At 39.1% G+C, this 27,733-nt stretch overlaps 1 protein-coding gene across 1 annotated transcript; it reads right to left on the bottom strand.

Moving 5' to 3' along the window:
• Window positions 1-22: 22 nt before the first annotated feature.
• LOC107762524 (ras-related protein RABC1) lies at window positions 23-10,230 on the bottom strand. Its single transcript, XM_016580881.2, has 7 exons — window positions 10,020-10,230; window positions 9,710-9,898; window positions 5,501-5,569; window positions 4,093-4,158; window positions 3,185-3,306; window positions 2,345-2,473; window positions 23-263 (listed from the first exon to the last, which is right to left on the bottom strand). The coding sequence occupies exons 2-7, from the start codon at window positions 9,843-9,845 to the stop codon at window positions 156-158; spliced, it is 630 nt and encodes a 209-aa protein (XP_016436367.1). The 5' UTR covers window positions 9,846-9,898; window positions 10,020-10,230; the 3' UTR covers window positions 23-155.
• Window positions 10,231-27,733: the final 17,503 nt, after the last annotated feature.

Genomic DNA, 27,733 nt, shown 5'->3' with positions numbered 1-27,733 from the left:
AGACGAGAACAACAGAAGACTATTCAATCAGAAAAACTACTAGCGTGAAGGACAGAAACACAGTTTGCCACTCCCAGTAATTACATCATCTTCTTTTACAAAGAAAGGGAAACCAAAGATGTGAAAGCATGAAGAAATCAAGGAAAACAGTCATCTCAACAGCAGCCACTTGTTGATGCATCAGTTTCTGGAGGTTTCTGTTTAAATATATTTTTCCTGACACCAGCTGAACCTTCAGCCAAGAGACTTGGAGTGTCCACTATCTGCAAAACCAAAATTTATGATGCTCACAACCACGACAAGACATCCTTTATTTCCCTTTCTCTTTTCTCTTTGATAGAGAGGGAGTAAAAGGGACTCCCATCTTATAAATTGAAACAGGCTTCATTTATATTGAAATCCATGTTAAAGTTGGGCAAACTATAGCGCAAAGACATGACAGCTGAGACAAAATAAAACTGAACTTCATACGGCATGGAGGATGCTCCAGGAAGCAATAAGCCAATAATAAAACCATAAACCACAGTTCATTGAGATAATATTTGCTAGCAAGGCTGTTGGACAACGACACCCCCACCCCCACCCCACACACCCCAAAACCCAAAAACAGAAAAGGAGTGTATTCCAGTAACCAACTACTGGTGGATAAATGTCCGGTTCACCCCAAACCCACCTTCCCCAGAGGAAAACCTTTCTTCTAGCGTAAAATTAAAAAGTTCCCATGTCCAGTTTAATCTTGCCCCAAGTGCCAAGTAAAACTAGGGATGGCAAAAACAGTCCAAACCCATGTAACCCGCCAAACATATAATAGGTTGGGCTTGAAACGTTTTTCTTGATGGGTTGATTTGGGCATAGCCCATCTAGACCCGTGACAAAAGTTGGCCCAAAGTTAACCCGTTAAATGGCCCAAAGCTAACCCGTCAATACGAAATGAAGATTCTGCTGGATTACCGTTTCTGCTACAAAGTAGGAGTAACCTTTTGTCCCACCAACAATCATTTAGTGGTTGAAACTTAAAATAAAACTAATCAAGACAAAAAAGAGTCTAAAATATATGGTACAGCAAAATATTCGAGAAGAAACAATCACTGAAAAAGATATACTATTGAAAAATCCATTTTTAAATATCCGCAGTTACAAATTCATAATATTTGCATTCCTCAATAATTTTTATTCTTTTTTTGGTGGAGGCTGTAACTAGTGGGAAAGGAAAATATGTATAATTCCAATTGTTGTTTGTTAAATTTAATTCTACTTCTGAGCCACACTCAGTTGATATTGATTACGAGAGAATTTTGTTAACTATTCGTGATTAGCATTAATTTAACAACTGTTGTAATAGGAAAAGTTTATGATGAAACATTGGCATGAATCTGTAATATAAGTAGAAAGTAATTATGCTTAATTAGCGATAATTTAGGATTTCAAAAATTTGTGGCTGCAATTTTAGAAAATTTTATAACTTTTGGTAATATGTATGAAAGAACAAAAGTTGGGTCAAGTTGAGCGGGTTGGGTTATCACCCATTATTTAGCCCATCTTGACCCAGCCCACCTTAACCCATGTAAACTTTGGGCAGGGTTGGGCAATGGCCCATTTATTGACTCAATCCATTTTGACCCGCCCAAGTTTAGCCCAAACCGCCCATTTGCCACCTCTAAGTAAAACCACCAGTTGTTTACCAAGGAGATCCCCACGAAATACCTTCAAGAAGGTTTTTTTTTTGTGGGGGTGGGGGAGGGGGGGGGGGTGAGAATAGTAAGGCTAGGTACACTAAACATGCATTATCACCAGTAAAGACGGTTAGTATGTAAAATGAAGGTGGAGATCTCATAGCACGTGATAAACCTATTGTTAAGCCAAACTCAATACGTGACATTGAACATGTCTTAGATTTAAAGAGTCGATATCAACTAAATAACTATTGATGTGATATCAGCCCCACTAGACCTAATAAAATGGTGTTCCACTAAAGTGGTGAAAGTAAATTTCAATCTATCAAACTAAACCACAAAAGAAGCTACACTGTCATGTTGGTATACATTTGCTTCAGCTATCATTTCCAGTTTTTCTAGCTATAGATAGCTATGAATATGTAAACTATCCATACCATCCCAAATAATAACTCTTCTAGTGAGCACTATCAAGCGCTATTAGGCAACAACCAAGCTTCCTTACTCATAGAGCTTAATATGATATGATATCACTAGTAATACAAAGAATATGATATCACTAGTAATACAAAGTTTCATTGCAACTCCATTTATTTAAACAACACATGGCCTACCCATTCAAAATTTTATAACATGAAGAAATATGAGGAAGATCCTCGGATGTTTCATACCTTCAGCACAAGCTCCTCAAAGCATTGTTCCACATTAACCCTTGTCTTTGCACTACATTCAATAAAAAGACATCCATATTGCCTGGCAAAATCAATTCCCTCTTTTTTGCTGACAACCCTTTCACTCTCCTGCAGAGAAGTTCATATATATGTCAAACATCCCTTGAGAATTCACAAGCATCATCATGCACCAACAATATCGACTCAAAACAACAAATGCACCTGCTCAATAAGGGGATTAGGGGGTATATGATTGTGTTTGAGGAAATCCTACAGTGACCAGTGTTATTGAAGGCTCGATTGAGCTACGCTTAAGTCTTAAATCTAGGTGCAAAGCAGGATTGTTCCTTGCTTAGGTGGCTCGATGAGGGCGGTATTACAAGATAAATGTAGTTCGTGAGCTATGTTCTTAACTGTTGCGAAAATATAATAGTAGATGAGTACATTAAGGACTGAATGAGGAATTAACTTTAGTAAAAGAAAATGAGTTACCTATTTGATTTGGAAATTTAAAACTGCATCTTCACATCTTAATCATAAATCGAAATGATTAGTAATTTGATTGACATGGTTTTACTCCATATGTTTCACTGTTGCAGTTTTCCAACTCCTCGGTCCATATTATAGTTGTTCACGGTTTAAGGTGCGTGTGTGTGTGTGCGCATTTTTGTCGTGTGTGTCTTTCTTCACTAAAGTGCGCGCCTTAAGTGCACTTTGCGCTTAAAACCCCCAACAGACACTTTTTTCACCTTTGACAACATTGAATGGCAACTTTAGTTTTCCTAAAGCGAATACCGTAGACCAATTTCTCTTACTAGAAGAATCTCAAAAGGAAGATACCTTATCAACTTTGTTTCCAACAAGCATCTTGATGCAGTCTTGATTTGTTGAGTATAGGTCAATTTCTTTGGCCCATATATCAGATAAATTAGTAAATGTGTCTCGCCTTGTTACATCATAAACTGTTGAATCAAAGATAGATTAGTCCACAAGCACTATGTCAAAAATTTCTTGGGGGAAGGAAGTTGGGTGATAGAATTTGCTCCAAGAAGAATAAATAGAACCTGTTCCTAGAACAAGAAACCAGTAAGAAAGCATACTTCCAAATGGTACTTACAAATTAACATACTCGAGCATATCTAAAAAAAACTGTCTTATGCACCACCACAATTTTTCTCTTTCACTCCCATTTATATTCCCTTAACAATACAAGAACGGACGAGTACTTCTCCTAAGAAGCATTTCTAAAAAGTTAAGACAATCTTGTTCCTCCATTTTTCATTGCTTAGATCTATCTTTCAAAGAGTTGGACTACTACTCATCAATACTCTAAGGGGTCGTTTGGTACAATGGTGGGATATCCCAGGATATTCCATGGGATTAGTTATCCCACCTTCTATATGGGATAGCTAATCCCACCATTTTAGAATAAAAAGTGTCCCGGGATTAGCTAATACTCAAATCAAACATGGGATAAGTTAATCCCAAACTTTATCCCCGGATTATTATTCTTATCTCATGTACGAAACGACTCCTAAAGCTACAACAAGCATCTGAACTAACACATAAGGCAGTATAATGACATATATAAGCCAGATACAAACTGCGCCAGCTTAATGTTAGCCGTGACGTCAGTGACCATTGCAGTCTCTTAGCAAGCGATTTAAGTAGGTGTAGCATGATGATTATATAACATGGATATTCATCAAATCAAATAGCAAAGTCAGAAAAAAGAGACAACAGATTACCCATGATTATTCCTTGAGCTCCTCGGTAGTATGAACTAGTTAAAGTCCTAAATCTTTCCTGTCCAGCTGCAAACAAGAAAGTCATTATATTATAATTAATAATTTTGCTAGAGAAAACTTCCCACTGGCACATTGAGAAAAGCACGCTGAATTCAACTTTCGAATTAAGTTGACATAAATATTCAAGGAAGCAATGTATTGGCCGATCAGCTGCATCCTCTGCCACCAACTTATTTCCAAAGGAGGAGAGGTGGTTTAGTCGGTGATGAGTTGGCTTTAACTATATAGACAATTATCCAACATTCATAACTTAAGATTTGCCAAGTTTCAAGGCACTATAGGTTCTTCTCACTTGGTGTAATATATTTTGCAGAAGAAGAAATCTTGGAGGTCAAACATTCAAGTTAAAGTTCTTATAGAACAATGGAATTTACTTAAGTTGGAGAGTGCTTAAGCCACAACCCCGAGCCTGCACTGTACAACAGGCATCACTCTCTGAATTTATCGACAGTGCCTAGGCAATCCAGCCTTGCACCTAAGTGCTGCTATGCATTCACAGGTGCTCATTTTGCTCACATATATGTAGAAAATTTCAAGGAGGGTTTTGGGCAATAAACTTTTAGGCGAGGAATTGAAGATCAAAAAGGGGGAGAAACCCACTATGACCAAATTTCGTTATTGTAGGACTATGATTGAACCCAACATGTAACTCAACTTATTTGCACTCTACTTCCTAGTTTTTCATGTATGATGGGCTATTTATTGTGTACTGTATTTGATTCATCTAACTGGGAACCTGTGATTGAACTTACAAAAGAGAATCTAAGGTTTGATTAAAGTTGAATAGCATAAAGTTCAAAACTCTTTAACATCCAGGAGTTGCACAAGATTCTACTCGCTCTTAGCTTGTCATTAATTTAATCCATGCTTAGTTTGGTCTCTTAAGTCGAGTTTGATTGCCTTTAAAAACCAAAGCTGTTCTAGTCTTCGTACTCAATGTTCCTATATTAGGCGTGCAATCACATATACTTGTCTGTGTTCTGACCAACAGCTGGCGCCTGGCAGGGCGAATTTCTGTCAAGTAAGTTGTTATATCAAATGATTTAAGGGGTACATAAATTTCAATTTCATCATTCTAATTGAGATGAAAAATGTGCTTCATAGATTGAAAACATTTTAGTTTTGAGATGGAAAATCACGAGAAATAATTTGGTAAACCATGTAGTATCATATCCAACTTCAGACGTAAACAATCACAAACCTCCATTTGGTGTCACATATTATATATTTGCATACGAATTGTTTTAAGGGGTTTGAAAGAATGCTACTTAATAAAAAAGCTATGCCACTAAGCAGGTAAACTACAACATGACTTTGTTGAAGATAGGACACAAAATAACAGGATTACCTGTATCCCATATTGCAAGCTTCAACTTCTTCCCCCCAAGGGTAACATGTTTTACCTTGAAGTCCACACCTGAGAATATGAGAGACAAAAAAACAAATCTATAACTCATTTTCCAGGCAATAAACAACACCACATTACATTTTATGGCATATCAAGTGCACAGCGGAATACCGCAACATGCAATTCAGAAGCCACTAGAGTTTACCCAGGATTTCTTTCTTCAGATGTATTCACTATTTCTCATGTACACGTGACTTAACACATAAAGATATAGCATTTCCACTCTGGAATATATATGTCAATTCCGACCCCACGTTATGGAAAAGCCTTTTATAAAATAGGATAGCTTGGGTATGGAAAAGCCTTACTCTTTAGGAAGTGTGATAGAGGCTTATGCACGGACTGCAAGGTTATCCCGGTTGAGAATCTCATGACCCAACATAGGCTTTTGGTAATGGACTTAGAGATTAAGAGGAAGAGAAAAATGGGGTCATGTATGGTCAACCAAAGATCAAGTGGGGAGCCTTGACTAAGGACAAATCTCAGAAGTTGGGGGAGAAGTTGTTGGATAAGGGGGCCGGAGGAGTAATGCGAACGCGAGTAGTATGTGGACCAGGACAGCGAATTGCATTAGTGACACAACTAGAGAGGTTTTAGGGGTCTCGAAGGGTGACTCTGGTGGATACAGAGGGGACTAGTGATGGAATGGAGAGGTCCATGGGAAAGAAGAAGCCAAGAAGGCGGCATATTTGAAGTTAGTGGAGAGTGAAGATGATGAGGAGAGGAGGACGAATAGGAAGCGGTATAAGACGGCTAAGAAGGAGGCAAAGTTAGCGGTTACGGCTGCGAAAACAAAAGCGCTTGAACGCATGTATGAGGAACTTGGGGACAAAGGCGAGGACAAGTTATACAAGCTAGCCAAGGTGAGGGAGAGGAAGGCTCGTGACCTGGACCAAGTGAAGTACATCAAAGACGAGGAAGGCAAAATATTGGTGGACGAGGCACATATTAGACGAAGATGCCAGACGTACTTCCATAACTCCGAGAGACATCGAGATTTTGAGTATTGTAAGTGTATAAAGGCTTAGGAGGTTGAGGGGGCTATGCGTAAGATGAGCAAGGGAAAAACGATCGATCCAGACGAGATCCCGGTAGAATTCTGGAAGTGCGTGGGCAAGGCAGGTTTGGAGTGGCTAGCTGGGTTGTTTAATGTCATTTTTAGGACGGCAAGTATGCCCAAAGAATGGAGGTGGAGTATAATGATTCTGTTATACAAGAACAAGAGTGATATTCAAAATTGCAACAAAAATAGGTGTATCAAGTTGTTAAGCCGCACTATGAAAGTTTAGGAGAGGATGGTGGAGATGAGGGTGAGGAGTGTGTCTGTGAGAAAGCACGGGAGAAAAATATATTATTGATGTATTAATTATAATACAATGAGACCTATTTATAACTGTACATAATACATATCCTATTCTTATTCAATATGGGACTCAGACTAATTACATATTAACTATATAACTATCTAACAGCCCCCTCAAGTTGGTGCATACAAATCATATGTATCAACCTTGTTACATATGTAACTAATACGATGACCGGTGAGGTGCTTGATGAAAATGTCTGCAAGCCGAACATTTGACTTCACAAACTTTGTAACACTATCTCTTAAGAGTATCTTTTCTCTAACAAAGTGACAGTCAATCTCAATGTGTTTAGTTTTCTCATGAAACACTGCATTTGATGCAATATGAAGAGCAGTTTGATTTCACACACAAGTTCCATCTGGCTAATCTCACCAAATTTCAACTCTTTGAGCAGCTTCGATCCAAATTAGCTCACGCGTTGACACAGTCATTGCTCGATATTCTACTTCTGCACTAGACCGAGCAACCACATTCTGTTTTTTGCTCTTCCAAGACACCAAATTACCTTCTAGTAAGACACAATATCCAGATGTAGAACGTCTATCATAAGGTGATCTTGCCCAATCAGCATCTAAGTATCCAATGATCTGCTCATGGCCTCGATCCTCAAACAATAATTCTTTGCCTTCAGCTGATTTTATATACCGAAAAATACGAACAACTGCATCACAATGACTATCACAGGGAGAATCCATAAGCTGACTCACAACACTCACAAGAAAGGAAATGTCAGGTCTAGTCACTGTGAGGTAATTTAATTTACCAGAAAATACTTTAATCTGCCCAGTTACTTAGTTTGAAAGTGCTGAAAGAGATATTGCTTCAACTTAGTAATATCATCATAATCATTGCCGGTAATAACAATATCGTCAACATAAACGACCAAACAAATACAGAGATTTGAAACAGAATACCGATAAAATACAGAGTGATCAGTTTCACTACGAGTCATGCCAAACTCCTGGAGAGATTGACAATGATGCCACACATCGTATTAGAGCGAGGTGGATAAAATAGAGGCTCACATCTGATGTCCTGTATGATAAGCATGCACCATCAAGACTTAAAGGTAAGTTTTACAAACTCCTGGAGAGATTGACAATGATGCCACACATCGTATTAGAGCGAGGTGGATAAAATAGAGGCTCACATCCGATGTCCTGTATGATAAGCATGCGCCATCAAGACTTAAAGGTAAGTTTTACAAAGTGGTGGTTAGACCGGCGATGTTGCATGGCGTAAAGTATTGGCCAGTCAAGAACTCCCATGTCCAAAAGATGAGAATAGCGGAAATAAGAATAATGAGATAGACTGTGGGCAAACCAGAAGAGATATGGTCAAGAATGAAGATATTCGGGACAAGGTGGGAGTGGCCTCCGTGATAGACAAGATGAGGAAAGCAAGGTTAAGATGGCTCGGGCATGTGAAGAGAAGATAAGTAGATGCCCCAGTGAGGAGGTGTGAAAGGATGGTGTTCGTGAGTCTAAGGAGAGGTAGAAGGAGGCCGAAGAAGTATTGGGGAAAGGTGATTTAGTAGGACATGACTCATCTTCAGTTTGTCGAGGACATGACCCTTGATAAGAGGGTGTGGAGGTCGAGAATTAGTGTAGAAGGTCAGTAGGTAGTCAAGTGTATCTCATTTCCTAACCGTAGTACTAGTATTATTCTTGTATTTCTTTCTTCTTTTTTCTGCTTCGGTTTTCTTATTACAGTAATTTATTCAATTGTTCACTATGTTAAATAGTGACATCGCTTATGAAAAATCCTGCGTACGCCACTGTCTTTTATAAACTGTTGGAATTATGATTACCTTGAGTCGAGGATCTATTGGAAATAACCTCTCCACCTGCACAAGGTAGGGGTAAAGTCTGCGTACACTCTATCCTCCTCATACCCCAATTGTGGGACTACACTAGGTATGTTGTTGTTGTTGTTGATGTTATTGTTGATAGACTGGTGAATTGTTCCCACTGCCAGCTAAATTCCAAATATTCTTTTTTTTTTCTTTTGTTGCTGGGTTTCGACTTTCTGATTACAATACCTGCTGTTAGTTTTGTATTTTTGCTTCGGTTTTCTGATTGGTGTGTTTGTTGTTGAAGGTCTGCGTACACTCTACCCTCCCCAGACCCCACTTGTGGGATTACATTGGGTTTGTTGTTATTGTTGTTTCTTTTGTTGCTGATTATGCGGCACTAAATCAACACCCAGTATGTAGTAACATTCCATAATCTAGTTATAGCAATGCAATACCACTTCGCCTACTCATATTGAGTTAACTCAACTGCATGGTTTACTCCTGATATAGGCACATAATCATTTCAAAGAAACCCTTTTAACTCTTTTTCAATTAATGCAACTGGAGATTATCAAATCCATTTAGCCAGACTATTAAGAAACATTTAAAAAGTAATAGAACCATTGACCAATACACAGCTATTGGTGCATAAACAGTTAAAAGAGCCCACCATTAACTAATTTAACTAATTTCCACCCACCAAACACAAAAACCATTTCACTCATTCTATCCGTCAAAACCACCCTTTTCACAAATTAATCATTACCTAATATCACTCTATAACATCCACCCTCTACAACAACAAGCAATTTTTCTTTGAAGTCGAATATTTATGTTATATTTTAGGTCTCTATAACAACTTTTCACCAAAAACAGCAACATGCATCATTATAACAGTATATTCTCTGTAAAATTAATGTACATCAGGAAAAAACTAAATTTAAGCCAGGATATTAGCACAATGCAAATAATTAACAACATACTTACCAATGGTTGGAGAAAGATCCTCAAAGGCATCAGAAGTGAAACTGAGGAGCAAACTACTCTTCCCTACACCTGAATCCCCAATCAACAACAGCTTGAACAAGTAATCAAACTCCGGCGATGACGATGATGCTTCCATTCCTTAAATACCCCTCCAAATTTCTCAAATTTGCTCAATCAACCTTATAAACCCTAAAAGATCAACAAAAAAAGTTACACGCAATTTAGAACACCAACCAATAAACACAGATTCAAAGGCTAAATTTCAAACCAAAAAAATAAAAATAAAAATGGAGAGAGAGGGAGAGAGTACCTGGAATGGAGGAGAAAATTGGTAAAGTGTTATATAAAAAGTGTAGAGATGGATGTATTATATATTTGGAGAGAAACGGGTAAAGGTTGAAGAAAGGAGAAAGAAGATCGAGAAGAGTTGCTTTCTTTTGAAGGCAAATTTGCATGAGGTGCTTGTACAATGTACATGAGAAATTGTACGCTTACCTCGGATTGCTGTATATGTTGCCGACTCGGATTGCGATTATAAAATTTAGTATTTAGATCTGTTTTCGTTATGCCATAGTACAAACTTAAATTAAGACGTAAATATTTACAAACATCACGTATTTAAATAACAACAATAATAACAAGTCGTTTTCATAAATTAATCGGAAAAGGGTTAAATTTACTTCTCCACTATTCAAAGATCGGTCCCAAACGTTATAAAATTTACTTCTCCACTATTCAAAGATCGGTCTCAAACGTTATAAATACTCTATATTTATATCAAACCATAAATCATTTGATAGGTATTTTCGCTATAATTTAGAATATTAACTGTTAGAATTAAATTGTTTGGTTTGATATAAACTTGAGTATCATTAACTATTAAGTGACAGATATATGTATTTATCCGTAAAACGATACAGTTGAATTTATACGTAGTTTCTAGACAAGTGAATTAATTCGATCCTGAAATAATAAAATAATTGAAGAAATACGCAATACTTAGCCTTAAAGTGAAGATAAAATCGCAGAAATAGTAATTCCGGGAGCAGAGCTTCCGGGCATAACAGTGATGAAATCAAGGAACAAGAAGATAAAATTGTATAAAGTTTTGAATCGATTATAGCGTAAGTTTACCAGAAAAGTCGTGTCATTTACAATGATAACAGAACTCACTATTTATAGATGCACCTAGAGAACAAGGTTCAAGGATCATGCCCTTCTTTAATGTCAATTATGAGGGCCATTGAAGAAGGTGTAACGGTGAGCATAAATGACAAATTCTCTGTAACGGGCAGTGCACTAAATGCTGTAGAATATTCTCCATTAAATGCTATCGGGACGGAAGGTATTTATTGCATCTTTACGAGTGTTATTCTTTCCGGTGACAAACGGGACAATTGCCTTTGATTTTAACTATCCCCCGCCTTAGGTTCCACGTGTCACTCTCTTAAGCGGCCACTTAGTATAGCATATTTTACCCTATACAGATAGTCCCCCTGCTTTCCGGTGACATAACTTTGTGTCACCAGAAAGTTGGTAGAAACACTCTTTTTGGCGGGAATTACTATGATTCCTTCTGAAAAGCCTCTGACGGTTGATTAGACGCACATCTCTCCGCATTTAATGCCTCAAACACGCGTCATCCCATGATTCAGCATAACTTTTGCCGGTTATCGAGGTAATAATGGCCACGAATTTTGCTGCCTAAACCTTTACTTATATGCATCAACTTCCTTCATCCATACTTCGTAACTCTCCAAACTCTCTTTATTCAACTTATATCATGTTATTCAACCTTTATTTAACTCTCTTCAAACGAAAAAGCTTTTCCTTCCTCCATAACATATAATGGCTTTTTCTTCAAAGAATACCAGCTCCTCAAAGAACAAGAACAAAGTCGAGGACGCTGCTCCTCCAACAGTGGGCACCATCATCCCTAGAAGTCTTGTTACAACAAAAGACTTCGAAGAGAAATTTTCTTCTGTTAGCCCTCGTACATCGGCCGTTAGCAGGTATCATTCTTCCATCCGTCCTTCCAGCATTCCTGCTGTGAAAGAAGACTGTCGTTGCTAGGACCTAAACATTATTACTCCCAACCTGGCGGAGCGGCTAACCTTACCCAAGAAGGGTTTTACGTACTTCTATGCATATCCCTTCACGTTGGGGACATTTTCTCTGAGTGGAGAGATTGACTCTGTCATCGAGGAGTTTTGCATCCGCTATCAAGTGTGTCTGGCACAGGTGAGTCCCTCCGTGTAGAGAACGATTGCTTGTCTTCGGCGCATGTGCCATGAAACGGGAGAGGAGCTAACTTTAGTTCATGTCATGAATCTTTATTCCCCCAAGATCTTCCGTGGGGGAATGATCAACTTCAGCAAGCGGGGCACCATGCGTTGTTGTCTAGCATGGATGATGATAACGACCGTTGGTGAATGGAACGGTTTGTTTTAGTTGCCACCAGTGACATCATCACGGCCTCCGCTTCTTCCTTCCCAGAACTGTGGAACCATACTCGTGAGTATATAATCTGTTTCTTTCCTTGTTAAAGATCTTTTCCTGGTCATTATTAACTTTACTTCTTTTTCCTGCCTCAGCGGCTCAGTGGGTTCCCCCTATGGTTGAGGGCCTGGACAAATGGGTTCAGAAGATTTTAGACGTTACCACGCCCGAAACCCGCTTGTGGAAAGAGTTGTCCCTGAAATACTAGTGGAAGTGGAAGGCCAAAAATTATGGTAAGTTTAACTCATTATGTCCTTACCTTTTATTATGAGAAAGTTATGTGACTCCTTCCTTTTGTTGAATATAGGTCTACCCCAAGGCTTAGTTGTTATCCCCGAAGAGGATATTTTGGCTAATTCTATTGATGCGGCGAGACTACTGCAGAAATCTTTTTCACAGACAGGCATCCCCGGGCCTCCCTCTGGTGCAAATGCTTCTTCTAGGAGTCCCCGACCGGAGAACAAGCAACCAAAAAGAAGGCATTCATCTGCATCTGGGAAAAAAAATAAGAGGTCGAAGAATGCTGCCCCCGAGTCATCTCCGGAAGTCATGGTGACGAGCCCTCCATTCGGGCCAGCTATAGATACCGTGATGATTGACGACGATGGAGAAGCTAGCGAGGAAAGAGCTTCTCTACATAGAAGACAATGACATTCCTCAACTCAACAGACCGCTCAATCCGTTGAGTTAGTTACACCAACTGAGGACGATGTCTCGGCATTTTGGGGGGAAAATGAAATGGTGAAAAATGCCAACTCCCGATTCCGGGTCCCAGTACATGCGCCTGGTAGCGAGGAAGGTGCTTCTCTACATAGAAAACAATGACCTTTCTCAACTCAACATACCGCTCAATCCGTTGAGCTAGTTACACCAGCTGAGGATGATGTCTCGGCACTCTGGGGGGAGTATGAAATGGTGAAAAATACCAACTCCCGCTTTCGGGTCCTAGTCGTTGCACCCAGTATTTTGGGGCTGAGTACCGGGTCCCTTCCGTCCTTGGTTGACGAGCAACCAACAACCAGCACTGCGTTTGTCGCAGTTGCTTCTCACCCTTCAACACCATCAGCTTCATCTCCATCTTCACAAAGACCAGCAACTGCTACATCATCTCCACCTTCATCAACTCTTCCACCAGCAACTGCTACATCATCTCTACCAGCCGCATCTGCCCGAGAAGAGGGTGTCTTTCTCCCCCAGTCCCTAGCTCATGGGAATTAGGGGCAAAACTATGCTCCCCCCTTCAGAGGATCCGCAAAGGAGGAGGAGCATTACTCTCTCGGTATCCACCAGATGCAATTTGCTATTCCGACCAGTGGAACTTGCTAGCTATCTGAAGCCTTTGGCTTCAGAGAAAGATTGGGAAAAGATACATGCTCTCTCGGGAGAGTGCTTATTGAAAAATACCATGCACAACGCCCCATAGGTACATTCTTTACTTCCTTTGTTATTTCTTCTACTTTTTTCTGAAAATATCCTGAGTTTGCCTTTCTTGCTTTGTAGGCTAGCTTTCTTGCTTCCGAGGGCCTCCAAAGGTTGATTCGAGAAAAGGAAGAACTTACTTCCACATGGGATCAACTTTTGGCTGAGCGGGAGCAAACTATCGCTCGCCTCTCAGAATTGGAAGCCAAAGCTGCTGAGGCCGTTGCATTGGAGACTCATTTGCAACAAAACGAGCAAGAAGTGGTAACCGTTAGCCAAGAGATCAGCCCGCTGAGGGTAAATTTTGACGAAGCCAGGGCCAAATAGGCTGAAGTCCATAATGACGTTCTTACTGCAATCAGCCGTGAGGCTTCCTGCGTTGAAACATTGACCAACTTAAAGGCAGCCTTGAACTCCAAAACTGAAGAACTTGCTGCTGCGGGGGTGAAACATGCCCAGTGGAGGAGAAGTATAGGAAAACTATCGAGCATAATAGGCTCTTTAGCTCAACTGTCTGTGACCTTGATGTTAGCCTCAAATCCGTTAGATCCACCCGGGAAAACCTTTCTGCCGAGGTAACCCAACTAAAATAAGAACTTAAGCGCCGAGCGGCTTCCCTTGTTGTTAAGAAAACTTACGTTATGTACAACATCATGAGAAAAAACTTGGAAAAGGCTAAAGCGGGTATCATTGACTTTGATACCGAAATCGCTAAGGTCTGTGAGCTTGAGTTAGTTGCTAAATGGGGTCTCCCGGAAGAGCCTGATGCTTCCGGTTCTGGTACTGAAGCTTCGGGAACTGAAGAGGAAACGGAAGGCGAAGATGTTGAAGACCAAACTGATGAGGGCCAAAATGTTGAGCCATCTGCGGAGCTACCCACTTCCCCTAGGGGTGCGGACACTTCTCTTCCTCTGGGTTCCGAAGATGCAGCAGTTTAGCTTTTCTTTTCTTTTTCCAACTTTTGTATCTGTGCCGCTTTGGCACGTTATTGTAAATAAAGACATCTTTTTGCTTAAGTATTGTTTGAGTCTTTCTTTCATTTGAACATTTATGCAAGTTTTAATCTTTGCATTCTCCTTTTCGTTTTGCTTAAGAGTTTTGCGCAAGTTTTATTGTTTGCGTCTTATTATGTAAAGTCTTGGGTGTATTGTTTTCGAAAGCATTTGGATTTCAGGCACAAATCCTTCCGAAATCAACCCTTTATCGTGAAAGTTTTTATAAGAGAGGTCCCTCTTATGTTTACGTTGCTCTTGAATAAGACGTCTCCTGTTTATTACGGCACTAGCATTTGAAGTACTTGTTTAACTTTCAAATGATAAAATCAATTCATCGATCAGACAAGAAACAAGATGGAAAATAAAAAGACTTTACTTTATTCCTTTTGTTTTCAAAAAGTACATAAGCATTCTTTATGCTAAAAAGAAATTGACATTTCTTGTGGCTAATTCGTACAACTTATTTCTACGGGGCTGGCCGCGTAATCCTCGGTCTAGATAATACAACTATGTTCCCGGTTTTCATGCTCCGGTTGATGTGGCAGTCATCATTGTCGTATTCTCATATCATCCCCCCTCCCCCAGTGTTCAAATGCGAAGAATGTGAATTGAAACACTAGAAATCTTTCACCTTCGAGGATCCCACTAATGAATTGCTAGACAATCTTCACCTCGGTAACAAACTTCGTTTCCCATTAGGAATTTATGCTATCGAGCAAAAGACTATCTAACAATCTTCTAGTGGTTTGCACTTGTGAACGGTCTAGTAACCTTTGATTGATAGCAAACTTTCTCGGTGGGAATTTTGCTATCGAGCCAAAGATTATCTAACTGCCCCGGAGTGGTTCTTCGCTTGTGTGCCTTGCTATTAAAGGTTTTATTGTTGCCATTGAAACTTTTTTCGTAGTATGTTTTCCGTTGCTGCCTCGTCGAAACCTTGCCAAAAAACTCAATTGGGACAAAAACTGGACAAAGGAAAAAATAGTGCAGCACATACTTTCAGTAAAGGCGATGTTTGTCAGCAATAATATCTCTAGAGGTGTGTCACATTCCAGTTGCTTGGCAACGTTTCTCCATCTTAATTCTCTAACTCGTATGAACCTTTCCCGGTGATAGATGAAACCCGATAGTTGGCCTTCCCAGGTTGGACCTAGCTTCCCTGCGTTGAGTTCCCGGGTGTTTTGAGTTACTTTCCTAAGAACCAACCCTCACAATTTAAAATAACATAGGTTGGTTTTTTTGATTATAAGATCTTTCCATTCTCTTAATCTGGGCCGCCATTCTTATATGTGCCAATTCCCTGCGTTCATCGAGTAACTCCAAGTTGAGCAACATCGCTTCGTTGTTCGTCTCTTTGCTTGCCTAGAAATATCTTAAAGTAGGCTCTCCTACTTCCTGTTACACCCCATGTTTTTATACGTGAAAGTACACTATAAATAAATTGATGGAAGCTCGAAAATGAGATGTTACAACCCGCATTTTCGTACGTTAAAGTTTCGTCGTAAGTTAATCGACGTAAGTTCGGGAATGAGATTATTTTGGGATTATAAGTATTACGCTATTTCAAACAAGTGGTGAGTAAATTCGTGAAGGTGAGAAGGTAAGCAAATCGAAGAAAATAAATTTCGTCGAAGTTTGATATATTGGGATAAAATACGGCCCGAGCTAAAATATCCGGTATTTATGGACTAGTACCATACAAGGTACCATACGGCTATGATAGTAAGGTGTATAAAGTGTATTAAAAGTGAGTAGTATTTTATGTAATTTGAGATAATTCTTAATTATGTGGATAATCGGGTAATTATTGATTTTAGTGGGAGATTAATAATTAGTGAATACTTAATTAGGATCTTGGATTGGATAAGCCTAAGAGGCAAAAATGTGGTAGCAAGTAAGGATTAAATAATGACAAAGCAAGTCTTGAAAGTTTGGTGGAAAGATTTGAGAATTGTTTAGCCAAGTAATCCAAAAAGTGGGGCCCACTCAATTTGATAAAGAAATAACCTCCCTTCAATCATTAAATGGAAACGGGAAGTGCATATGTTTAGCAGCGAATCTTTAATAAGAATTCAACCAAAGTTGCTTATCATCTTAGCAACGTAGTTGTTTCAATATTCCATTCAAAACGGGAGATTTCATAGCATCTTCAAGCAATTCTTACAAGATTTTAACCAACCTTTTGCAACCAAACAATTCCAACGAGAATTTGTTAGAATCGTAGCAACGTAAAATTTTGCGGTTCTAAATGAGTACGGTGCAACCTTTTTCAAGAATATCATACGGATTTTTCCCTACTCCAGGTATGTTAAGGCTATCCCTTCTTTCTTTTTGGCATGATCCAAATGATACAAATGAAACGAGCAAAATACGTAACTTTCATAAATGACTCTATTCATAGAAATACTATAGGTGTCTATATTCTTGATTCCCCATGTGAATTATTATTATATCCTCTGTTCACGGGTCTCAGAAAAATACGTATTTGATAAAGTTTGTCCGAAAGGCATATGGATTTTATGATATTCGAGAAATCTTATTAAAGTATTTCTTATGCATTTCATGCATTTATACATGTAAATTGACCCATGACCAGATGGCGTTATATACGCATATATTATATGTATATGGGATATGAAAAAAGGTTATGGCATTATTTATGCACCACCACCTGATCAGCTGGTATACGTTGATGATTTTGCACACAGTGGCCGAGATGATATGATGGGATGCCCTCAAAGGCCTGATGATGTTATGAAACATGTACCTATGCACGACATGACATTCATACACATATGCATGACACTATAATTATTTCATGATTTACAGAGTTATCCAGACTTACAGGTTGAGTCATTTACTCTATATTTCTTCCATGTCTGTTATGTACTTATTTATGTGCCTTACATACTCGGTACATTATTTGTACTGACGTTCCTTTTGCCTGGGGACGCTGCGTTTCATGCCCATAGGTTCCGATAGACAGGTCGAAAGTCCTCCAAATAGGCCATCAAATCAGCCGAAGGTGTTGGTGCGCTCCATTTGCTTTAGAGTTGCTTGTTTGGTCAGTATGATTTAGACGTGTATTGTTTGGTATGGCCAGGGCCTGCCCCGACCTTTGTGATAAGTATATACTCTTAGAGGCTTGTAGACAGATATCATGTATACGAATGCTTGTATGGCCTTGCCGGCTTATGTTTAGAGTTTATAAATGATCATGTTGGCTTATTAGGCACATATGTCACGTGTATATGATGATGTAATAAGAAAGATACGTTACGTTGGTACTCGGTTGAGTAAGGTACCGGGTGCCGATCGCGACCCATCAGTTTGGGTCGTGACAAAAGTGGTATCAGAGCATTTCTGTCCTAGGGAGTCTACAAGCCGTGTCTTGTAGAGTCTTGTTTACGGGTGTGTTGTGCACCACACTTATAAGCAGGAGGCTACATGTCATTTAGGACTGTCACTCTTTCTTTTTACTCTAGATCGTGTGGTAGAGCTCAGTTGTAAGAAACTCAATTTCCTAAACTCTATCTTATTCATAATACGACGATGCCTACATCCAGAAAGACGATTGATAAGGGATATAGCTGTGGAAGAGTAGAGTCAGAGGAACTCAATTTTTGCATCATGCTTATGATGGATAAAGATGAGGTATTCAGCAGATCATGTGTATTCTAAGATGTGTAAGCTTCTTGATAAGGCTCTCTAAGGCAAGAATATCTATCAACTCTTACGGTAAAAAAGAATAAGAGAATCGAAAGGTAGACACAAGTTTCAGCAAGTAAAAGAAACAAGGTGACGAAGGATACGAGGTACCCAGTTAATGAAGGTTAACAATTTTTACAATTCAAGCATAGAAATATAAGCATTTTGAGTTACTTTCAATAGTAACGGAGTTATACACAATTAACCACACCCATCTCAATTATGCCTATGGGAGCTGACAGGTGTAGTTTAAGAGAATGAAGGGATATCAGGATCCGGCTGGGGTTAGAGTAACCCAAAATGGTGAATGGATTGTTTGTGTTAGTTGACATTTCCGAAGGATATTACAAATGTGATAATAGATCTCCTTGTGAGACACCTAGATGGTGCACTCTAAAGTAGTACAACTAGATATGAGTACTGCAAGGATAAGCACCAGAAGCCTTGAAGGGATAAATATTGCCTTAGTGTGGCTCCCGTCCCTAGTAGAGCGAGAATGTTAGGCAACCCGAAGAGCTAGGTGATGGAGCAAGGGGAGCTAGAAGCAAAAGAATGTCTTGTTAGAATTTTCAAAATAAAGTGATAGACATAGATGTTAGTAGGGAAATAAGAAGAGAGTTAATGAAGCATTACGAGTAAGATGTGATACATGGATGACAACGATTAAAAAAATGACAGTATTACAGAGTCTATAGTTAAGTGAAGGAAGAGACGAGATGTGACAGACCTTGAGACAATAAAGAGTATAGGTCATAAAGTCATATCCTCATTTCGAGAAATAAGTTCGTGATTCCAACGCGACTGCCTGAAGGAAAGTTAGACCCCAGAGTAATAGAAATCAGTATGGGTTGGTGAACAAGATAAACTAAACATGAATTAGGGACTGAGTGATTTGAGAATGGTAGACATCATAAGAATTTCAGATTTTTTTCCGGTGATAATAGAATAGACAACAGAAGAAGATTCATCAGAAATTCAGAAAATGATCATTCAGGAAGACGTTTCCCTAAAGCAAGCAATGTGAGCAAAGTTAAGCTTAAGGGACTGTATGTGCCAGTTATACTAAGTGTCACCCTCGCGAGTAAGAAAATTTGTTATCCTTGGTACAGAAGGATTACCGCAATGCGAGTAAGGATCATCGATGATGTGAAAAGACGCCAAAGATGAAGAGGTAAAACATCTATATGTAGGTCATCGTAGCACTAAATCTTAGTGATCCCCTAAATGGGGGAATATGGTGTGATTTGGCATTAAGTCAGAATTGAGTGGTTCTAGTAACTATGGAATGGTAAAGGAAGAATGCGATAAAAATGAGAAAGGGATGAAATTGCACATATTCAAATCCTACGTATATACTACGATTCCAGAGCATTAAGCAAGCACGACGCCAAGGAGAAGAAGCAAGGATTCCGGCCGGGATATTGATAAATAAATAGCCAACGCAAGATGTAAGTTAAGACAAAGGAAATAACCCAAGAAAGGTTACTCGGGATATTGATATGAGAATGGGCCAACGAGTAGTTAGTAGTTGATTCAGGAAAAGCCTAGTTATGGCTAGACAAGAGGATACAGACAAATCAACAGATCGTGCAAGATAAACATAGTGAACCCCAACATGAGGCATTCAATCTCGCAGATATGACATCGTAACCTTGAGAAATATTAAGATAGAATGGATGGTAGTAAAGGTACCGTATGAGGGTTATGGAAATAAAAGAGAATGCCACTAGGAATATAGTCGAAATATTAGTTCAGAAGTAACCCTACAAGTACTAGGGCGTGGAGGTAAGTAACTACGGATAATTATAGGCGAGGAAGGACATAAAAAATTCCGTCGAGTATACGACGTAATAAGCTCGCAGCTTTACAAGAGTCAGAGGGTCCTCCCTAAATACTACAATGAAAGACTAGAAGAGGAAGTAAGGAAGAAGGCTTCAATCTAAGCCCAGTAACCTAAGGAGGAAATAGTCTTGTAACAACAGTCTCACAACAACATTATATGCTCTCCATAAGGAAGTGGTACCTACCGTGGCTAATGAACAAGGAGTAAAAAAAATATCAAAAGTAATATTCGAGACCATATGAATTGCACAAAATTTAGACATGTATGAGAACTAAGATAAGCTAAGTATGCACGCAATAAGTGGCAGAACAACCAGGAGAAGTAATAGCTTACGTTTAAAGAAAGTTGAGAAGGAACAAAAGGAATTATTCAATCAATGATCCAGAGTTAGTTACGTTATAAACGCACTTAAGATTTCGGAGTATTATCCATGCAGTATATATGTTGACAATCATACAACCGTAGAAGACTCTGATATAAGTTAAAAGAAAGAATTGAGCCAGGGCATAGACAAAGGATTGAATTGTTAGAAGATTGTGTCATGGATATTTCATAGCTCCCATGAAAGGCTAAAGTAATAACTAATACCAGGAGCCGCATATCGAAAGATAGCTTAAGCCTACATGAAGGATGATCAGAAGGAAGAGGAAACTAAAGAGTTACATCAACTAAGTAAATCAGGAGTCTGATTATTGGACCGAGAAAATTATAGACCTCTCGATTGAGAACATTGCAGGATCACTCTTAAATATCAGAGGTACAAGAGAGATAGTACAATAGCCATATTCCATAACGGCTCTATGATAAAGCAAGTCAGAAGAGTACCGGCCTCATAAGAAGTCAGTATGAAACTCTCACTGGATTGGATATGCACCAAAGGTGCAAGTATTATAATAGAGCTTCAAGTTGTGGATGTGAATTATAGCTATGTGGAAGGAAGGTTATGAAAGAGATAAAAGATATGATGCGAGATTTTAATGCAAGTAAGGTAAAGGAAGGTTGTGAATAGTCCATACTTACGATACAAGGCTAGAAGTGCTAGGATTCAGTATCCAGGAATGATAGCAGTGTCATCAGTGGCATACCTTCCAGTCTATGGTTTCTAGGTATCGAGAAGTTTAATTAAGAGAGTAAAGAAGAGTTAGAGACGATGTGATATCTCACTTGATGTTCCAGAATAACATAAGAAAATCTGTGGTGCAAGCAAGTTGAAGGAAGGTTGCGAGTAGTATAAACGAATATATGTAGGTCGCAATCTAAAGTATGGTAAAGCGACAAGGTTTTAGGAAGACAGGAATACGGATAAAAAAGGGCGAGTGAGAAGGTGACGAGAATGGATAAGTCCTCCGGATTAAGCCCATGAAAACAAGAGATCTTATGGTTTCTCTAAGTCATAGAAAGCTTAGTATAGCCTGAATGAACTCAAAGGAGTCTAAGACTAGTAGAATTTAGAAGAAATGGAATACTGCCCTGGTAGTAGAATGAGGGTGTAATTGTGACAGATGAAGGATGGCATTTGGGCCTTCGATTGAGTAATGATTTCATGAATTGTACATGATTAAAATACCCACGTAAGGTGAATCACATTGGGATGCTATGAAATACGGTTATGGAAGTATAGTATCGCCCCTAGGTGGATCAGTCTAATTACTTCAAATGTTCCACGATGCAACGTAAGCCCTAGTGATTACATAAGAGGTTAGAAGTTTCAAGTTATCAGTGGTATATTGTAGATCAATATTGAGGTGAATCAACAGTGGATGGACAAAAGTCACAAAGTATGAGAAGAGATTAGGCTGTCATTCTTAAGATGAACAGTAATGAGGAAGCATTAAATGACTTAGATCTATACATATGGGATAAGCAACGAAAGTAACCTGGAGTTCGGTAGCAGACCTCAATAATGATAAATCTAAGTAAGAGTTATGGTATAGTATGACCTACCTAGATGCAGTAAAGTCATACGAATGGATAACCGGGTCTATGAAATAAGATATAGCAATATTCGTAAGTTCAACAAAGTATGGAGCAAAGAACTTCAGTATACCTATAGATGCCAGAGAGACATCTCATCAAGCTCTGTATATGCTTATAAAGTGAGGCCTAGATATTGACTAAAAACTGGAGGAAAAAAGAGAGAAGAGTCGCATAGGCGCACACACAAGAAAAAAGTCGTACATGCTGCATGACAAAAGGTAGCAAGAGTTACGAGATTGGAAGAATTCTGACCACAGACCGTGGTGTGAGAAAGGGGCCTAAAGGGGGGAATGCCCTGGCCTTTGAATTTATTCAAAGAACAGTTACCTAAATGGAAAGAAAAGTATTAAAGTATTCGCAAGAGCTATGGATTACGACAATGATAAGTGCATCAGTCAACATTCGAGGATGAATATTCCGGGGGAGGGGGGATGATGTTACACCCCATGTTTTCGTACGTGAAAGTACGCCATAAATAAATTGATGAAAGTTCGGAAATGAGATGTTACATCCCGCATTTTTGTACGTTAAAGTTTCGTCGTAAGTTAATCGACGTAAGTTCGGGAATGAAATTATTTTGGGATTATAAGTATTACGCTATTTCAAACAAGTGATGAGTAAATTCGTGAAGGTGAGAGGGTAAGCAAATCGAAGAAAATAAATTTCATTGAAGTTTGATATATTGGGATAAAATACGGCCCGAACTAAAATACCCAGTATTTATGGACTAGTACCATACGGCTATGGTAGTAAGGTGTATAAAGTGTAGTAAAAGTAAGTAGTATTTTATATAATTTGAGATAATTCTTAATTATGTAGATAATCGGATAATTATTAATTTTAGTGGGAGATTAATAATTAGTGAATACTTAATTAGGATCTTGGATTAGATAAGCCTAAGAGGCAAAAACGTGGCAGCAAGTAAGGATTAAATAATGACAAAGCCAAGTCTTGAAAGTTAGGGGGAAAGATTTGAGAATTGTTTGGCTAAGTAATCCAAAACGTGGGGCCCACTCAATTTGACAAAGAAATAACCTCCATTCAATCATTAAATGGAAAAGGGAAGTGCATATGTTTAGCAGCGAATCTTTAATAAGAATTCAACCAAAGTTGCTTATCATCTTAGCAACGTAGTTGCTTCAATATTCCATTCAAAACGGGAGATTTCATAGCATCTTCAAGCAATTCTTACAAGATTTCAACCAACTTTTTGCAACCAAACAATTCCAATGAGAATTTGTTAGAACCGTAGCAACGTAAAATTTTGTAGTTCTAAAGGAATACGGTGCAACCTTTTTCAAGAATATCATAAGAATTTTTCCCTACTTCCGGTATGTTAAGTCTATCCCTTCTTTCTTTTTGGCATGATTCAAATGATACAAATGAAACGAGCAAAATACGTAACTTTCATAAATAACTCTATTTATAGAAATACTATGGGTGTCTATATTCTTGATTCCCCATGTGAATTATTATTATATCCTCTGTTCACGGGTATCAAAAAAATACATATTTGATAAAGTTTGTCCGAAAGGCATATGGATTTTATGATATTCGAGAAATCTTATTAAAGTATTTCTTATGCATTTCATGCATTTATACATGTAAATTGACCCATGACCAGATGGCGTTATATACGCGTATATTATATGTATATGGGATATGAGAAAAGGTTATGGCGTTATATACGCACCACCATCTGATCAGCTGGTATACGTTGATGATTTTGCCCACAGTGGCCGAGATGATATGATGGGATGCCCTCAGAGGCCTGATGATGTTATGAAACATATACCTATGCACGACATAACATTCATACGCATATGCATGACACTATAATTATTTCATGATTTACAGAGTTATCCAGACTTACAGGTTGAGTCATTTACTCTATATTTCTTCCATGTCTGTTATGTACTTATTTATGTGCCTTACATACTCGGTATATTATTTGTACTGATGTTCCTTTTTCCTGGGGATGCTGTGTTTCATGCCCACAGGTTCCGATAGACAGGTCGAGAGTCCTCCAAGTAGGCCATCAAATCAGCCGAAGATGTTGGTACGCTCTATTTGCTTCAGAGTTGCTTGTTTGGTCAGTATGATTTAGACGTGTATTGTTTGGTATGGCCAGGGCCTGCCCCGACCTTTGTGATAAGTATATACTCTTAGAGGCTTGTAGACAGATATCATGTATACGAATGCTTGTATGGCCTTGCCGGCTTATGTTTAGAGTTTATAAATGATCATTTTGGCCTATTAGGCCCGTATGTCACGTGTATATGATGATGTAATAAGAAAGATACGTTACATTGGTACTCGGTTGAGTAAGGTACCGGGTGCCGGTCGCGGCCCATCAGTTTGGGTCGTGACACTTCCATCGGGATTAAGGCTTCTTCTGCGTACACAAGGGAAAAAGGAATTTCCCCAGTGCTCGATTTGGCTGTCGTTGGTACGCCCATAACATTCCAGGTAGTTTCTCAAGCCATTTACCTTTTGCCGCTTCCAACCTTTTCTTGAAATTTTGTATAATCACTTTGTTGGTTGATTCTGCTTGACCATTTGCGCTCGGATGATAGGGTGAAGATGTAATTCTCTTTATTTTCAAATCTTCAAGGAATTTTGTGATCTTTGCGCCAATAAATTGTGGCCCATTATCGCATGCAATCTCTTTTGGTATTCCAAATCTGCAGATTATGTTTCCCACAAGAAATCCACTACTTCACGTTTGCCGATCTTCTGATAAGGACCTGCTTCAACCCACTTAGAAAAATAGTTAGTTAAAATCAAAAGAAACCTTACCTTATCGGGGGCCGGCAAAAGCGGTCTGACGATGTCCATTCCCCACTTCATGAACGGCTACGGAGACAAAACTGAGTGTATTGCTTCATTGGTTGATGTACCAGTGAAGCGTAGCGTTGGCACTTATCGCATTTTTGCACAAAAAGCTTTGGCGTCTTGTTCCATTCGGGGCCAATAATGTCCTGCCCTTACCAGTTTTAGTACTTAAGAATCTGCGCCTGAATGGTTTTCGCATATTCCTTCGTGGACTTCTCGCATAACGTAATTAGCTTCGGATGCTCCCAAACATCTGGCCAGCGGGCCTTAGAAAGATTTCCTGTACAGTTGGCCTTCTTTGAAGTTATACCGTGCTGCTTTGGTGCACAGCGCCCGGTACGCCTTGGAATCTTTGTTTAACTTCATGTGCTCGAGATAATCGATGATCTCATTCCTCCAGTCCTAGACCAAATTATTCGTATTTACCTCATAGTAGCTATTCGGATCCAGTACCGAGTGCATGAGTTGTACTACCATACCAGAATATGATCCCTTCATCTCCGTTGATGAACCGAGATTAGCCAGTGCATCCACTTCTACATTTTCTTCCCTCGGGATATGAGTAATCGACCACTCCCGAAATCGAGCTAGTAGAGCCTAGACCTTCACTACGTATTATTGCATGCACTCCTCTTTGGTTTCGAAGATCCCATAGACCTGATTTACCACCAGCTGGGAATCACACTTGATTTCCATGACCTCGGAGTCCAATCCCCAGGGCCAGTTTGAGCCCTGCAATCAAAGCCTTATACTCTGCTTCATTGTTAGTTAAAGGGACCGTTCTGATGGCTTGCCTTAGGGTTTATCTCGAAGGTGTGGTTAATACAATGCCAATCCCAGACCCCTTTACGTTGGAGGCTCTATCCGTAAATAAGGTCCAAACTCCCGATGTCGATTCTGACACCATTACTGCCTCTTTGGTTGCTAGAGGCAGCAATCCCAGACTAAAATTGGCCACAAAGTCGGCCAAAACTTATGACTTAATCACAGTCCTTGGTTTATATTCTATATCGAATTCACTCATTTTGACGGACCATTTGGCCAATCTACCCGAGAGTTCAAGTTTGTGAAGGATGTTCCGCAGGGAAAAGGTGGTCATCACACCTATCGGGTGACCTTGGAAGTAAGGCCTCAGCTTCCGAGCGACGACTACGAGAGCTAAGGCTAGATTCTCCTAATACGAGTATCGAGTTTCTGCTCCGGTTAAAATTTTACTAACGTAATAAATGGGAGATTGCATACCTTCATCCTCATGTGTTAAAACTGCACTTACCACTACTTCCGAGACTGCGAGGTAGACCAACAGTGTTTCATCCTCCTTCAGTTTTGAAAGTAACGGAGGGCTTGACAAGTACCTTTTCAAATCTCTCAAAGCTTGCTGGCATTCCGGGGTCCATTCAAAATTGTTTTTCTTCTTGAGTAGCACGAAGAAACGATGGCACTTTTCTGATGACCGGGAAATAAACTTGCTCAAAGCGGCCAATCTCCCTGTGAGCCTTTGAACTTCTTTCACACTTGACAACTGGTCTGGGATGTTCTCGATGAATTTGATCTTATCGGGATTTACCGCAATGCCCCTTTGTGATACCAGAAATCCTAAGAATTTGCGGGAGCTGACCCCGAACGCGCACTTTTCGGGGTTAAGCTTTATGTTATGCTTTCTTAGGATGTCAAAAGTTTCTTGCCAATGCTTAAGATGACCACATGCGTTCAAAGAGTTAACGAGCATATCGTCTATATAAACTTTCATAGTTTTCCCTATATGTTTTTCAAACATCTTGTTTACAAGCCGCTGGTAAGTGGCTTCGGCGTATTTTAAGCCCGAAGGGCATCATATTATAGCAATATGTGCCGAAATTCATTATGAACGAAGTATTTTCCTGATCCTTCAGGTTCATCTTAATTTGGTTGTACCTGGAATAAGCATCGAGGAAACTTATTAACTCGTGCACGTTCGTCGCATCAATCATTTGATCGATGCTTGGCAGTGGGAACAAGTCTTTTGGGAACGCCTTATTCAAGTCCTTATAATCTACACACATGCGAAATTTATTGTTCTTTTTAGGAACTACTACAACATTAGTTATCCAGTCTGGATTAAGGGTGGCATGTGGGCCGGTTAGGACCGGGCCCGACCCGACCCAGGACCGCAAGCCCATATGGGCGGTGGGCCTAAACGGTCCTAACCGGATAGGACCGGGACCGTGGGGAGGTGGGCTGGGTAGTTGGTCGGTCCCATAGGCGAGGCCCGCGAGACTGGGACCGGTTGAGACCGGGACCGGCTGGGAAGTGAGCCGGTTCAAGCAGTCCTAAACGGGCTTATCCGGGCCCAACGACTAATATTTTTTTTTAAAAAGAACTGCCACATTATAGCCATTATGATATTTATAATCTAGCCGCATCCTCTGCCAAAATAGCCATTTACCTCCCCCCCTCCAACTTTGTTTTAACCCCAAACTTTTTATAATTATAACATCCTAAATTTTAATATTCAATATTTAATATCGAATATATATATATATATATATATATATATATATATATATATATATATATATATATATATATATATATATATATATATATATATATATATATATATATATATATATATATATATATATATATATATATATATATATATATATTACAATATTTTTGTCTTTAAATTTGAATTAAAAATTTTAGGTCACAATTCTATAATATAATTTACAAGGAATTGACTTAGATATTTTTATTACCATTTTT

This window comes from Nicotiana tabacum, chromosome 12 (assembly GCF_000715075.1).
Source record: "Nicotiana tabacum cultivar K326 chromosome 12, ASM71507v2, whole genome shotgun sequence".
In the NCBI taxonomy this organism is placed as follows: Eukaryota; Viridiplantae; Streptophyta; class Magnoliopsida; order Solanales; family Solanaceae; genus Nicotiana; species Nicotiana tabacum.
Note: the sequence above shows the minus strand (reverse complement) of the source record. Positions and strands in the feature narration are given on the sequence as shown.